Below are 12,895 nucleotides of genomic sequence, written 5' to 3'. Positions count from 1 at the left end.
AGGAAATTAAGGAGGATGTTAAGGAGGATATTAAGGAGGATATCAAGGAACATGTTAAGGAGGATATCAAGGAGGATATCAAGGAGAATATATTATTGATTCAATTACCTTAAATGCATGCATAAATTAGGCAATGTTTCTAGTTGTTTGCCATTGTTTAGGCTTGACTTAGTGCTTTCTTCTCCTATATATATCACTAACATAGATGTAAATGTATATACAATTTTCTCAACACCATACACAATTCTCTTTCTCTGTTTTCTTTTCACCAAATGCCACTGAAGTAACATACCAATCTCCTTGAATTTGTAAGGGAGGAAGAATGATAGGTGCCAAGCTACCAAGCATCTTTGTCACCTCATCGCATACCATCACAGCCTCTTGTCTGGTTTTAAATCTCTGAACATGATAGTGTTCATGTACTTTGTATGATCGGCATCCACGTATGTGAGTCTCAAGTTGCATATTGATATCGTTTGTGATAGATATTTCATCTTCATAGAAGATATGCTTCAAAACCAAAAAAAAATCCATATTATGCACTGGAAATAGAGCAAGAGTGATACTCATTGAGAAAGAAAAAAACAGCCAAGCATTCTTAACATGTCATACATTAATTCTTACACAAAGGCAAATCGGTCAACATTTTCTACCATAGAGATCAAGAACTCATTAAAAATATGATTGTGACTAGGACCTACATTCCAGATCCAACACCAAGCCACTAGACAACACAAATACCCAAAACAAAAGGCGCCATAAGACTTCTGAGTCCACCTTCGTAAGGGTATTTTTATCATTAGTCTCTATACTCATCCAAGGTTCTCATCTGATGGCCAAAGTCTCCAAATTCAGTAGAGGCCTAAAATAAAGACACGTAGTTTGACTAGAAGCTCAGTAGATTTTGATATGTGTTTGCTATATCAAAGTCTTAAATTCCATCGATCATTTCAATCGTTTTCGGATAAGTGAAGTAGCAAAAGAACAATCCAAAAAACTACCTCAACAACTTTATTTGCAATACACTTCAACAAAGCATAAACTGTGTTTGCTATATCAAAGTCTAAAATTCCATCTATCATTTCAATTATTTTCAGACCAGTGAAGGAGCAAAAACAATCCAAAAAACTACCTTAACAACTTTATTTGCATGATACTTTAAAAGAACATGAACTGTAAATATTCACCTTACAGTAGAAACATTCAAATCAATGCTAGTCTCCAAGAAAACATGAGAATCGATACTTGAAAATCTACCAATACTAGTTTAACTAACCATAACCGTCCAGAATGCCCATAATGTGCAAAGACATTTATTAATATCAAGAAAATTACTATTTCTTCTTCACAGGTACGGAGTGTGGATGTGAAGGAAGCTCTAAATAATTTTATGATCCTTGACGTGCTATTCAAATCATAATAAAAATAGGTTAGTCTAATTACATACTTAGTGAAAACAATAAAATAACTCACAACCTCTAAGTCCTAAGTAAGTACCTTTAAAAATGTAGTTTAGAATGCCCATGATATCACAGCCCAATCACAGAAATTTAATTGGTTACTAATCACTGACAACAAAATCACGGTTACAACACCAACTAGTTAAGAAACAAACCTTAACAATGGGATCGTGGACTGATTGAGAACTGCTTGCCATTGTATTCTCTCAAATCTGAAATAGAAAATGAAAAACGTTAGGATCAAAAAATATGCATTCTCAAGCAAAGAAACTTGAGAGAAATCACGCTCATCCTTCAAGGACACACCCATTTAACCTCAAAACACAAAAGTTTTCACCTTTGAAGAGCAAAAGGTCATTAGTACTAAAGAAGCTCTGTATTCCTAAAAAACCAAAGAGAATGGAAAGAAAGGAGATGGAGAGCTCAGAGCTATACCTGAGCTGTGAGAAGGTCTTCCACCAAAGGCTGCTCTGCACCAAAGTCAAGAATAGAAGGAGAAAGGAGAAAGACTCTGTTTTACCGTTTTTTGATTTTGGGCGGGTTATTATTGGTAGGGCCGTAGGGTAGCAAAAATTTGATTATGGGTAGGATAAGAATGCGTGTTTACAAAATATTTATATGTTCGGACCCTAACTCGTAATGGATTTCAGATGTATTTAATTGATCAAACCCATATTGATTTAAATACGGACAACTAAATTGGACAATAATCTAATCCGGGTTAGGTTCCGGACAAGTAAATCGAACAAGATATATGTATTTGGACCCTAACCCTATTTTAAACCGAAAAAAAATTTTGTGTTTGGACCCAAATTTTGGACATATAACTTTTGTCCAAACTTGATTTAATATGGGTCAGACAAATTCGATCATCCAGACCAGAAAGAGTTATGTCATCCCTAATTCTTGGCAAATGCTTTTGTTTATTGATTTATTTCTAAAAATGCTTTTGCTTATTTATTTATTTTCAAATTATAAATTTGGGCTTGCAAAAGCCCATTGAATTGTTTCGAAATTATAAAGTAGGGCTTTTGTTTATGGCCCAACAACTGATGAAGATTGCCTTTGCATTGCATTTGCCATTTGAATTTGAGTTTTTTTCGGTACATCCCTTCACAGGGTGTCGGGGCCCACGCGTAGGTGCCTCTATATACACGCTTGAACCGAGAAAGTTTGGAATTCCAGCCCGAACGCAAATTGAGAGGACGAAAACCCTAGCGGCGTGCGTGAAGTATTTCGTAATCCCATAACTTTTCAGATCTGTTTATTGTCTCTTCTGCTCTTTCCCAACGTTTCGTGTCAATTCTGTTGTTCTATCTGTGTGCACTCACTTTGCTTTCTGTTTTGTCAGGTGTTTCAGCTCGTACGAAAACTTGCGTTGCGAATCACTTCTCTTCAGTTGAAACCGGGCTATTTGAAACTCTGTGAGTCTTCAATAATTATCGTCGTCCTGTCTTCCATGAGCTGTTGATTGTTATTGCTTTTTTTTTTTTTTTTTTGAATAGAAAAATTTATTCAAACACCAAAGGGGTGCAACCCACAACTACAACAAGGACGAGTAGTTAATAAGATCAAAAACATTTCTAGGGAAAGACAGACTCCAGAATTTTAGACAAGCAAACCAATTTACAATAAACAAGTCTAGGGAGGATTCCTTATTTTCGAAGATTCTGTTGTTCCTTTCTTTCCAAATCAGCCACATAACTGACATAGGAATGAGTTGAAAGAAATTCTTTTGGTGCTTGTCTTTTCCAATAGAAGCCCACGCAAGTAGCTCTTTTTCTACAGTATTGTGAGAGACCCACCATAGCCCCAACATCTTCCAAACATTTTCCCAGACCTTTCTGGACCAGTGGCATCGCAGGAACAGGTGATTAATAGACTCCGAATCTGCTTTACACAAATAGCATCTATTCACAAGAGAGAAGCCCCTCCTTTGCAGCTTGTCTTGAGTTAAGATTCTCTGCCAAACAACCTCCCAGCTAAAGAAGATAACTCTAGGAGGAGCCTTAGACTTCCATAACCAGAGCCATGGGAAACGATTGTTACCAAGGTGCATGTGGTCCTTTAGAAGCTCTTTATAAAAGGAGCTCACCGTGAACAACTCACTGTTTTCCAACTTCCAGCAGATTTTGTCTTCTTTAGTGGGATAGGTTTTTGCACCATAAACCAACTGCCAGAACCTAGTAAACATTTCCACTTCCCAATCTTGGGCCTCACGAGTAAAGGTGATGTTCCAAGAAGTATCTCTATTTGCTTTTTTCGATTAGTATGTATATTCTTGCAAGACTGAGCTAAAACTGTTCAATATGTTTAGGACCTCTGGTTGTTGATTTTTCCACAGAAAAATAATTTTGTAGTCTCCAGAAAATGCTACAGATCCAGAATCCAATAGTCTACCTTATTGTATTTGGGTCCTCTTATACGGTTATACCAATCCGATCCAAGTTAGACCCTGTTTCTAGCTTTTATCATATTATATTTTCCTTTTACCGTTGTAATCTTCAGTAAATATTTTTTATGCTTCCATGAGTTTATTATTTGTCATTGCCATGGCATTAAGGATGTGTTTAGCGGGCGGCTCCTTCTCTTTAGATGCAATTGATTGGTTAGACTCGGCTGGTGCAAGTATTCTATGCATAGCTTTAGAGCTGATTATATTTTAATTGCAATTGATTTTGCATCTCAAATTTTCAAGGGAGGTTTATGATACTAATGTCATGTTATTTTTTCTCTCAAATTCGAAGCAGAGACTTTTTAATGACTAATTAATGAAGATATCTGTTTCTTTATAGTAACATAGGCAATATCATTGAGGAGAAGTTTTGAATCATTTCTGATATTACTTTCCTTGGAGCATGGGTGGGCACCTTGTATTCAGGAGAATAACTACAAATATGAAAAGAGAAACAAAGAGATGGTAGAAGAGTAAAGGCTATCTTAAGTGATAAGCAAGTTTAGTCCTGCCATTGTATTCATGTGCAAAAATGAAGGGATATATATGTTATTGCTTGTGCTTAGAAATTCTATATTGCTTTGTGGATTTATTGCAAATGAATTAATTGGGAAGATTTTGAACTCCTTGAGATAGCTTCGTTTATGAATCTTTCTCTTGCACTTGAATTCCAAAAGATATTCCTCTATATTTATGACCCAAGCCCTTTTTTTTCTCTCTCTAATGGTAAAGGAGGAATATAATGGTGCTGGCTCCATGCAAACGATATTATTATATGTTAAAAGTATTGACTTGTGAAAATATTGCAGTGGGAAGGAGTTGACACTTGACAGGTTTAGTTAAGTTGTCGAAAGTTTCTTGATGATGAGTAAATTTATTTGTGCTATTCTGATCGACACAAGTTCTATTTTAGGTTGCACTGAGATGGTTGCCATTTAAGGCATGATTAAAGTTGGGATTTAAATTTTTTCTTTAAATGGACATTTTGAAAAATTCTTTTTATGAGTCATAGGTTTGCAATCCATCGTTATTTAAGATTCTTCTTTAGGGGCTTGAAATTTTGTTTGGAAGGTTGTTGGTTTGGAGTTCACTTTCATTTAACCCTAGCCATTAACCCCTATTTCCCTCTCTCCAACTCCTAAGCAGGGGTAAATAGGAAAAATCTTTCCAACCAACATGTTATTGGGCTTTTGATTCCATTTCTTGACCCTGTACTAAGTTTTCCTCATAGCCTTGAACTTCTTCAAAACTCAGGAAATGTTCCTGGTTCTTGGTTGGTTTTGGACTGGTTGTTGCTTGCGTTGCGCCTAGTTGTCTTCAATTTTGTGTTGATTATTTTGGATTGGTAGTCATTGAATTCCATCAATTTCAGGTTTTTGGTGGTTTCACATGCATGTTGGGCTCAATGTTGTCAAAAGCGTGCGCACTGCACACTTAAAGCTAGAAGCGAGGCGGAGCGCACGTCTTGCTCCTCGCTCGACTCGCTTCGCCTAAATTACATAAGCGAGGAGAAGCGCGCGCTTCTGTCAAAGCGCAAGGTGCAAAGAAGCATCCGCCTCTCTCACTTTGGTTTAAAAGGACTTTTTGGGCATGATATAGGCTAGATTGTTAGGAAATCTCGAACCCACCTTTGTAGCCCTAGCCCCAAGTCATTCCCGCCGTGGTTTCTTGAACTACCTCTTACGACTTTGTATGACACGATTCATCTTCAATCCCTTCTCTCTCTTCCGACTCCACTGGAGAGTGTGCGACTTTGTGGATCGATTGCAAGTCGACTCTGTGCGACTCAAGCTTCAGTCGATTGCGACTGCAAGAAGACTCTGTGCCTCGTGGCCTGTGCTCGTGTTGTGCTTCCTGTTTGTCTGTTCGTGAAGCTTTTTTTCCTTTTTTCTTTTTTGTTCTATATTTTTACATATCACAGATTCAGTCAGTGTGTATATATTCAATTTCTTATCAAATATAAATATATTTGTTACATTTTTTTATATCACAGATTCGCAGTGCTGTAGTGACTCATGAATTGTTATTTTATATCACACTAGTGTTGTCTAACAGTGATCAAGAACATTATTTTATATTCACGGTAGTGCTGTTCATTATTATATATGAACTTGATATTTGTTTTTGTGATGAAATACATATAAATTGTTATTATTATTAAATTTATTAAATATTTTATGAATATTGCGCTTCAAATACTTAAAGCGTGCGCTTAAAATGCGCTTCGTGCTTTGAAGCAATGTGATGCCTTTGCGCTTGAAGTGCGTTTTGCGCATTGACAACACTGGTTGGGCTCAATACTTCCTGGTTTTAATGGATATTGAGAGTTAGTGATAGGCTAATTTTTCATGCCATCAATTTAGTTTTAGGGTTTTGAGTGCTTTGACGGTTTCTCTCTTTTAAGTTGTTTTTATCAACATTATGTGCTCTTCAATTTTGATTTCATCATTATTTGTTGGTTGGGATTATTGCGTCTGTTAATTGCCATTGTCTTAAGCATAAAAGCTTTCTTGAAAGAGTAGTCCTAAAGGGAACGGTTTTGTGCATCTAGGAACTGTTTCTGTTACCATCAGTTTTTCTTTTTCTTAATCTTCAACTACAGCTTTGTGGTTTGGAGGCTACTGCCCTACTGGCATGTTGAGCTTGCAATTTACTCAAACACTAATCGGTTTTGGTTTTATCAATCTTGGAGTACAGGTATCAAATGGAGGATCATTTTGATTCTGAAGATCTTAATCTGGTAAAAAAAAGAAAAAAAGATCACTATCAGGTCGAGGATAAGGTCGTTGCTCATGTAAGGCATGAGCAATGTGATCTACCAGTAACTTTACAATTTCAATGGTGATGGTGCTGTATTGTTTCTTTTACCGTCAGTTTTTCTTTTTCTCAATCTTCAACTACAGCTTTATGTTTTGAAAGTTACTGCCCTACTGGCATGTTGTGCATGGGATTTTCTTAAATACTAATTGTTTTTGGGTTTGTCAATCTTGGAGTACAGGTGTCAAATGGAGGTACATTTTGACATTGAAGATCTCCATCGGGTCAAGGATAAGATTCTTGCTCATTTAAGGCATGAGCTAGGTGATCTACCAGCAGGTGTAGAAGTTCGAGGGTGCCGTATTTCAAAGTTTGATGATGAAGACAAAGCATGGATGGTCCGTGACATATTATTGACAATGCTTGGTCACTTTGGACCATACGTGCCACCTCCATTTCAAGTGGAAGCAGATTCTTCATGGTATATTTCCTTCATAACGGAAGGTGTTCTTTTCAAACCATCCAGGGAAAAACTCTATAAATCATTTACACTTTACGATGACGGACACGTCTTTTTCCCATCTAACTCCTATAAAAGCATCTTAAGGTTAGTAATAATGCCTTACCTCAGATTAATTGTATTGCTTCCTTATACATCTTTGTAATTCTTATTTGTTTTTACTTGATACAGGGAGATAATTGCATCTGTTTGGCGCTTGAGTGGTACACAATTGCGTTGTCGCATATCTCTGGAGAATATTTACATAGTGAAGCATGATGGCATCGTGTGGAATCGTGCTACTTATGCCAAGTTTTTGAGATTTGACCTGCAAGGTCTATATTTCTAATGCCTTTTGTGGTTTTGATGTTCTTATTGATTGTTAACATGTTTTAACAATATGGTTGCAGAGCATATAATGGATGACAAAGTTGAAGTGCGTGAAAAATTGAGGAAACTTTTTGAGGAGATCAATAGCAAATGCAATGTTGATGATGGTTCAAAAGCTGAGTTTGATCTTTTTTTGAAGAATTTCTCTCTGGAGTAAGTAGTTTCTCTAATTTATGTTATTACATTCATGCATTGATCAGGAGATTTGTTATCCCATGGATAATATGTGGAGGGAGATTTAATTTATTACAATGAGAGTTTAATTTTTTTTTGTTTGATTGACAAATAATTTTTGTCGAAGTGAGTCTGATTAAAGGTTGGTTTTCGTTGCTTGCCAAATTTTATTGACGTAAAGGCTTTTATGTATGTTGAAAAAAATATTATTTAGAACTTTTTTCTGCAATTATATTAAATGTCATTGTATGGTGTACTGCAATGGTGAATAATTAATGTTGTCGATGATATCATTGGATGGTGAACTGCAATGGTCATATGGAACTCAATTATTAGGTGATCGAATATTCATTATTCTCATTTGGAACTGAAAACAGTTTATCTTTTATATGTTTTTGCTTCTTGTTTTTTCTTTTTAAGTGGTTGTGTATCAGTATTCGAAAGTTGTCTGGGCTTCTTTTCTTTTCCTAAATATTCAGGTTGGATTAACACCGATGTTTATCTTTTCTTTTGCAGTCATCCATTGGATGTGTATGACAACGTTTTCTTTTGGAAAAAGTATCAGCGTATGAATTTCATTGATCGCATACTTGAACTCTCTCGGTCGGGAAATATTGTGATCTATGGGGATGAGACTAAAGATGCTTTTGAGGAGGATTGGGAGTCTAAATTGAGGAGTCATCCTGATATTCCATTATTTCTCGAGCTGAATAGACGTTTTACTAAACCAAGCAGCTTTGATGATACAAGAGGGGCGCCAGACGCCAGTATGAAGAAATGTATTGAAACCATCAGGGACTTGTACTTTAATTTTGAATGTTTGAAACAACAGTTGGAGGTGATTGCTTTTTCTTAGTCCCACCTGGATCCTGGTGTTGTCAATTTTATCACCTTTAAGCACATAATTCCCTTTCTTTTACTTTATATTGTTCGTTCATTTGCTTAAAAGTGATTTTCTGTCACAGGATATGGGGGTCAAACCCAAACTTCTTCAAGATGCTGAGCAAGTTGTGGATTACATCCATTACATCTTTCCGTACCTCATTGGTGCATTAGCTGAACGAGCATTTGCAATGGAGTGGCCTTTGAATATGTCATTTGAACCAAAGTTAGTATTGGGCTTATTTTGATTGAATTTGTCTTGGAGTATCATCCTTCTTTTGGTTGGTAGATTCCTTTCCTTAATGCACTGGGAGTTGAGTACGGACTCACAGCTTCTTGTTTGAGCATGTAGTCCCAAATTTAATGTTAAAACATTTGTCCTCTCTGTTCACTGCGATCTTTTTTGCCAGTTATATATAATATATACACATGAATAATGGGAATGTGTATGTTGTCTTCACTTTCTTTATCTTGAGGTTGCTTAGTAGATGAGCTGTTCACACGCACTTGCTAGTTACTTGTGTTCTTTTGTAAGACTAGTTATTTGTGTTCATATACGTTGTTTTATAATCTTTTTCTTGGTCTCACTAGTCATGCTGTGGACTATAATTGGGTGCTTGTTTTTTTTATTTCCTTGTAGCTAAGTGAGGCAATGGTTATTCAATTTGTAGAATTTGAGCCTGGTATGGGATAGGCCGCGTGGACCAAGTGTGATTCCCTGAGTATGCTCTTAAGAGTCTTAGGTGATTGGCAATTGAATAGGACTTTAGAAATTAATCCAAGTGATTCGGGGAACAATTGGAGAGCAGGTCCTAATGATAAATAATTACCTCAACTCTAGCGGGGTGCCTCTGTGCACGGTAAATGAATAATCTGACACAAGGTCATTTGTTTTTCTGGAATATTGATGGTGGACATAATTTGTGTTTCTGGGGTTGAGGGGAGAGAAACCTAGCAGTATTTCGCTATCTTAGATATCTCGAACTCTGTTGCTTCAATTATGTTTTTGGTTTCTTATACTCATTCTCGACATTTAGTGTCAATTCTGTATGTTAATCTACTAGTGTTTCGGTGTATTGGGCATTTGTCCAATATGTCATTAGGCATCTGTAGAGCCTCGAGTCAAAAAAGAGGCAAGGCGTGAAAAATATTGCTCATGGGGGTAACCTCTTTCTTTTCAGAAGAGCAAAAAATGGTAGAACCAGATGACGAGTGTAGTATCTTGGACCGTGTATTCATTGCTTGAAAGAAGAGAATATGATGAAGGTTTCAGTAAACCAGGCCCAATATTATATGTTGTGTTACTGGGTACTTTCAACTAATTAAACAGTAAAAACTTTCTGCGTGAATGGGCATTAGAATAAATTCATCAATTCTAACTAAGGAGATCTCCATCAATATTCGTGAAGAACATGTGAAGCCCAAATGAAAGCCCAGCTGTTCTTCAAAGTAAGTTCAGTCCATAGGTTAGATATTTATAGGCAAAACCATATTTTATGCCTTCGATGTTACACGTGTTTCTCGTTTCTGTCCTTAAAGTTTAAAATTTACCCCAAATATCTTTGAAGTTTCAAAAAGCTAGTCTTTTCTGTCTTGAAATCAATTTTCCGGTCGGAATTTGATTAGCTGGCAACTGGAAATCTGACAATTACATCTCATTATTATAATTATAACATTTTACATGTCATTTTTCTTTTAAAAAATAAACAAAAAATTTACCCAAAATAAAGCCCTAATTTATAACCTTAGCTTTTCTGACTTCTGCTCTAGGGAAATTACTAAGGTCCACTCTTATAAAAAGAGTGGACCATGCACCTCCTTTAAATAAGTCTTTAAATAAGTCTTTCGTGAGAGTCGAAATCGATGGGAAAATCAAGTGGTTCATCTTGGTGAAATTGGGGGCGAATTTGTGGTTCCGATCTGGCGGAGATGAAGCTAGCTACTCCGCGTTCTGGAGAAAGATGAGAAAAATTGTGATTTTTTATTTCTAAATTAGTAAGGGTTTTTGATATTTTAAAGCTTTTAATTTCTGGCGTGACACATATTATAAAGCTGAAAATGACGTGTATAAGTCATATACCCACTCCGGTTACCATGTAAGCAAAAACCAGCAGTATCCCATCGGAATCTTGAAGTCTGGATAAGAATAAATAGGTTTTTCAAATATTAAGGACAGACTAGATAAAATTTAAATTTTAAGGAGATAAACGATAATGCGGTGAAACTTCAAGGATATAAAATATGGTTTAGCCTATATTTATATTTGAGTTGGTTTGAGTTATATGTTTGAATAGCTTCAGCGGCTAGTGTCTCAGAGACTAGGACACTGTTGTGTCAGAATTATGCATGTCATCTCAGCCTATAGCCGTTGCTCGTCTTTGCATATATGTGATCCTGTAATCTGTAATTCCCTATAATGTTTGATGAAACTGCACTCTTCAAAGTTCAAACTCCTTTACTACCTGGCAAGGAATTGATATCTTTCAAAACAAAACAGAAGGAAAAACACAAGCCAGACTACCAAATCTGAACAAAGAGCAATTAATCACCGACACACCCTTTTTTGTACCCATTGATCCACAAGATGATGCTTTTGCTTAGGGTTGTTATGGTAGCAATGAATTATCAATTGGTATATCGTTACTAAGACATTGGTTATTGAGAATGACATAATACTGATATACTGTTACCAATACTTCGGTATGATAAATTTACCATTGAATTCGGTATCGATAATGATGAATAAAGTTCAAAATCGATAAATTTACCGATTATTAACATATATATTAATATTGTTTTTAGATTTAATTTTATTTAATCAGGATTCGTGTATTTATCTAATTTAATTTAGACCATTGATTATTTTTAGGATTATCATTAATGTATTCAGACCAATAACTCTCTCACGACGCTGAAAGCTCGACCTCCACCTCTCCCATCGAGTCTCATCTCAGAAACTCGAATCACGAATCTCACCTCCTCTTCGCCTCTCCAACTCGACTCTCATCTCGTCTTCTCATCATGAGAGGAGATGATCCAGTTGAGTTGATGGAACCTCGTCAAATAAGATTCGACTTGGCAAGCTGGGGCTCTAAGGTGGAACAGAGAGGGATTGGGAGGTTTTGGACGCGCGCTTGAATGCAGATGAGTGAGGCTTTGTTGGCAGTGTTTATGGGTTTGTCAAGGAGAAGGATTTCTTGCCCAATTTTGGAAAATTTATAAATATTGATATCGGAAGCATTACATGTCCACACACTTCTCTTCATATCACCTAAATTATGAAAATCAAAATTATTTCAATTTTTAGTAGTTGTGTTATTTGTCAGCTTAATTGATTTGACTAATGGATGCAGGATTTCAGTAAAATATTTATTTATTTATTTTTTGGGTTATCTGTTGATTACTTTTAAAATCTTAATTTGATGATTTTTAATTGAGCACTTTTATTGATAAATTTAGCAATTACTGACTTACTATTATCGAACGACTCTTTCGATAACGATAACATTTTTTGAGTTACCGAAGGGATCGGTATGATAACAGTATTCAGTATTTACTAATGGTAACCATACACTTTCGTCTTATGGTTGGAAATTATTGATTTGGGCTTCTTCTGTTAATTGATGTGTTTGGGCCCAATAATTGCATTTGGATTTGAGCTTTTATCAGTCCATATCACTGGGTTCGTACCGGGGCCCATGGGTACGATGATACGTGATTTTTTTGTGAGAAGCACAGTGATACGCGATTAAACCTAGAAAATTCGAAATTTCATCCCGAACACATGTATTTGGTAATCCCATCGCTTCGCGGTCTTTTGCGGAATTATGTGAAATGTTTTAAATCTTCACCATCCATTGCATCTAATGGATGATATCTAATCACATCATCAAATTAGAAATCAGCTCTCTTTTTCTCCTTCCTTCTTCAACTCTGCTCCCCTCTTTTTCTTTTCTTTTTGATAAATCAGATCTTATTAATACAGGCTTTAAAGCTGAGGGAAAAGCAGATAAACAAGGGAAAGGCTAAGCCTTATCAAAGCACAGCCAAGATCAAGACATACCAGGACGCAAAAAGACCTACCCAACTAGAGATGAAGAAACAGACTTAGACAACCCAACTAGGGGAACCAGGCTACCTCTCTACCTCTCCCCTTTTGTAATATGATGTGAAACGGAGTTAGCAAAATTTTAAAGAACTTTCACAAAAAATAACTTGTCGTGTTGATATGCTTGCACTTCGTCGATCACCAAAAAAACAATTCCAACAAGTCTATTT

General features: G+C 36.1%; 1 protein-coding gene across 3 annotated transcripts; it reads left to right on the top strand.

Moving 5' to 3' along the window:
• Positions 1 to 2,598: 2,598 nt before the first annotated feature.
• Positions 2,599 to 9,077, top strand: LOC119985631. 3 transcript variants are annotated; one of them, XM_038829918.1, is made up of 8 exons: positions 2,599 to 2,698; positions 2,812 to 2,884; positions 6,613 to 6,756; positions 6,914 to 7,279; positions 7,364 to 7,506; positions 7,582 to 7,714; positions 8,252 to 8,573; positions 8,701 to 9,077. In XM_038829918.1, exons 3-8 carry the CDS (start codon positions 6,620 to 6,622, stop codon positions 8,863 to 8,865), a joined length of 1,266 nt encoding a protein of 421 aa, XP_038685846.1. In that variant the 5' UTR covers positions 2,599 to 2,698; positions 2,812 to 2,884; positions 6,613 to 6,619; the 3' UTR covers positions 8,866 to 9,077. The 3 variants fall into 3 exon arrangements, with proteins under 3 accessions (XP_038685846.1, XP_038685847.1, XP_038685848.1); XM_038829919.1 differs by having other exon boundaries at positions 2,628 to 2,682; XM_038829920.1 differs by having other exon boundaries at positions 2,646 to 2,691.
• Positions 9,078 to 12,895: the final 3,818 nt, after the last annotated feature.

The sequence above is a fragment of the Tripterygium wilfordii genome, chromosome 19, assembly GCF_013401445.1.
Source record: "Tripterygium wilfordii isolate XIE 37 chromosome 19, ASM1340144v1, whole genome shotgun sequence".
Taxonomy (NCBI): Eukaryota; Viridiplantae; Streptophyta; class Magnoliopsida; order Celastrales; family Celastraceae; genus Tripterygium; species Tripterygium wilfordii.
Note: the sequence above shows the minus strand (reverse complement) of the source record. Positions and strands in the feature narration are given on the sequence as shown.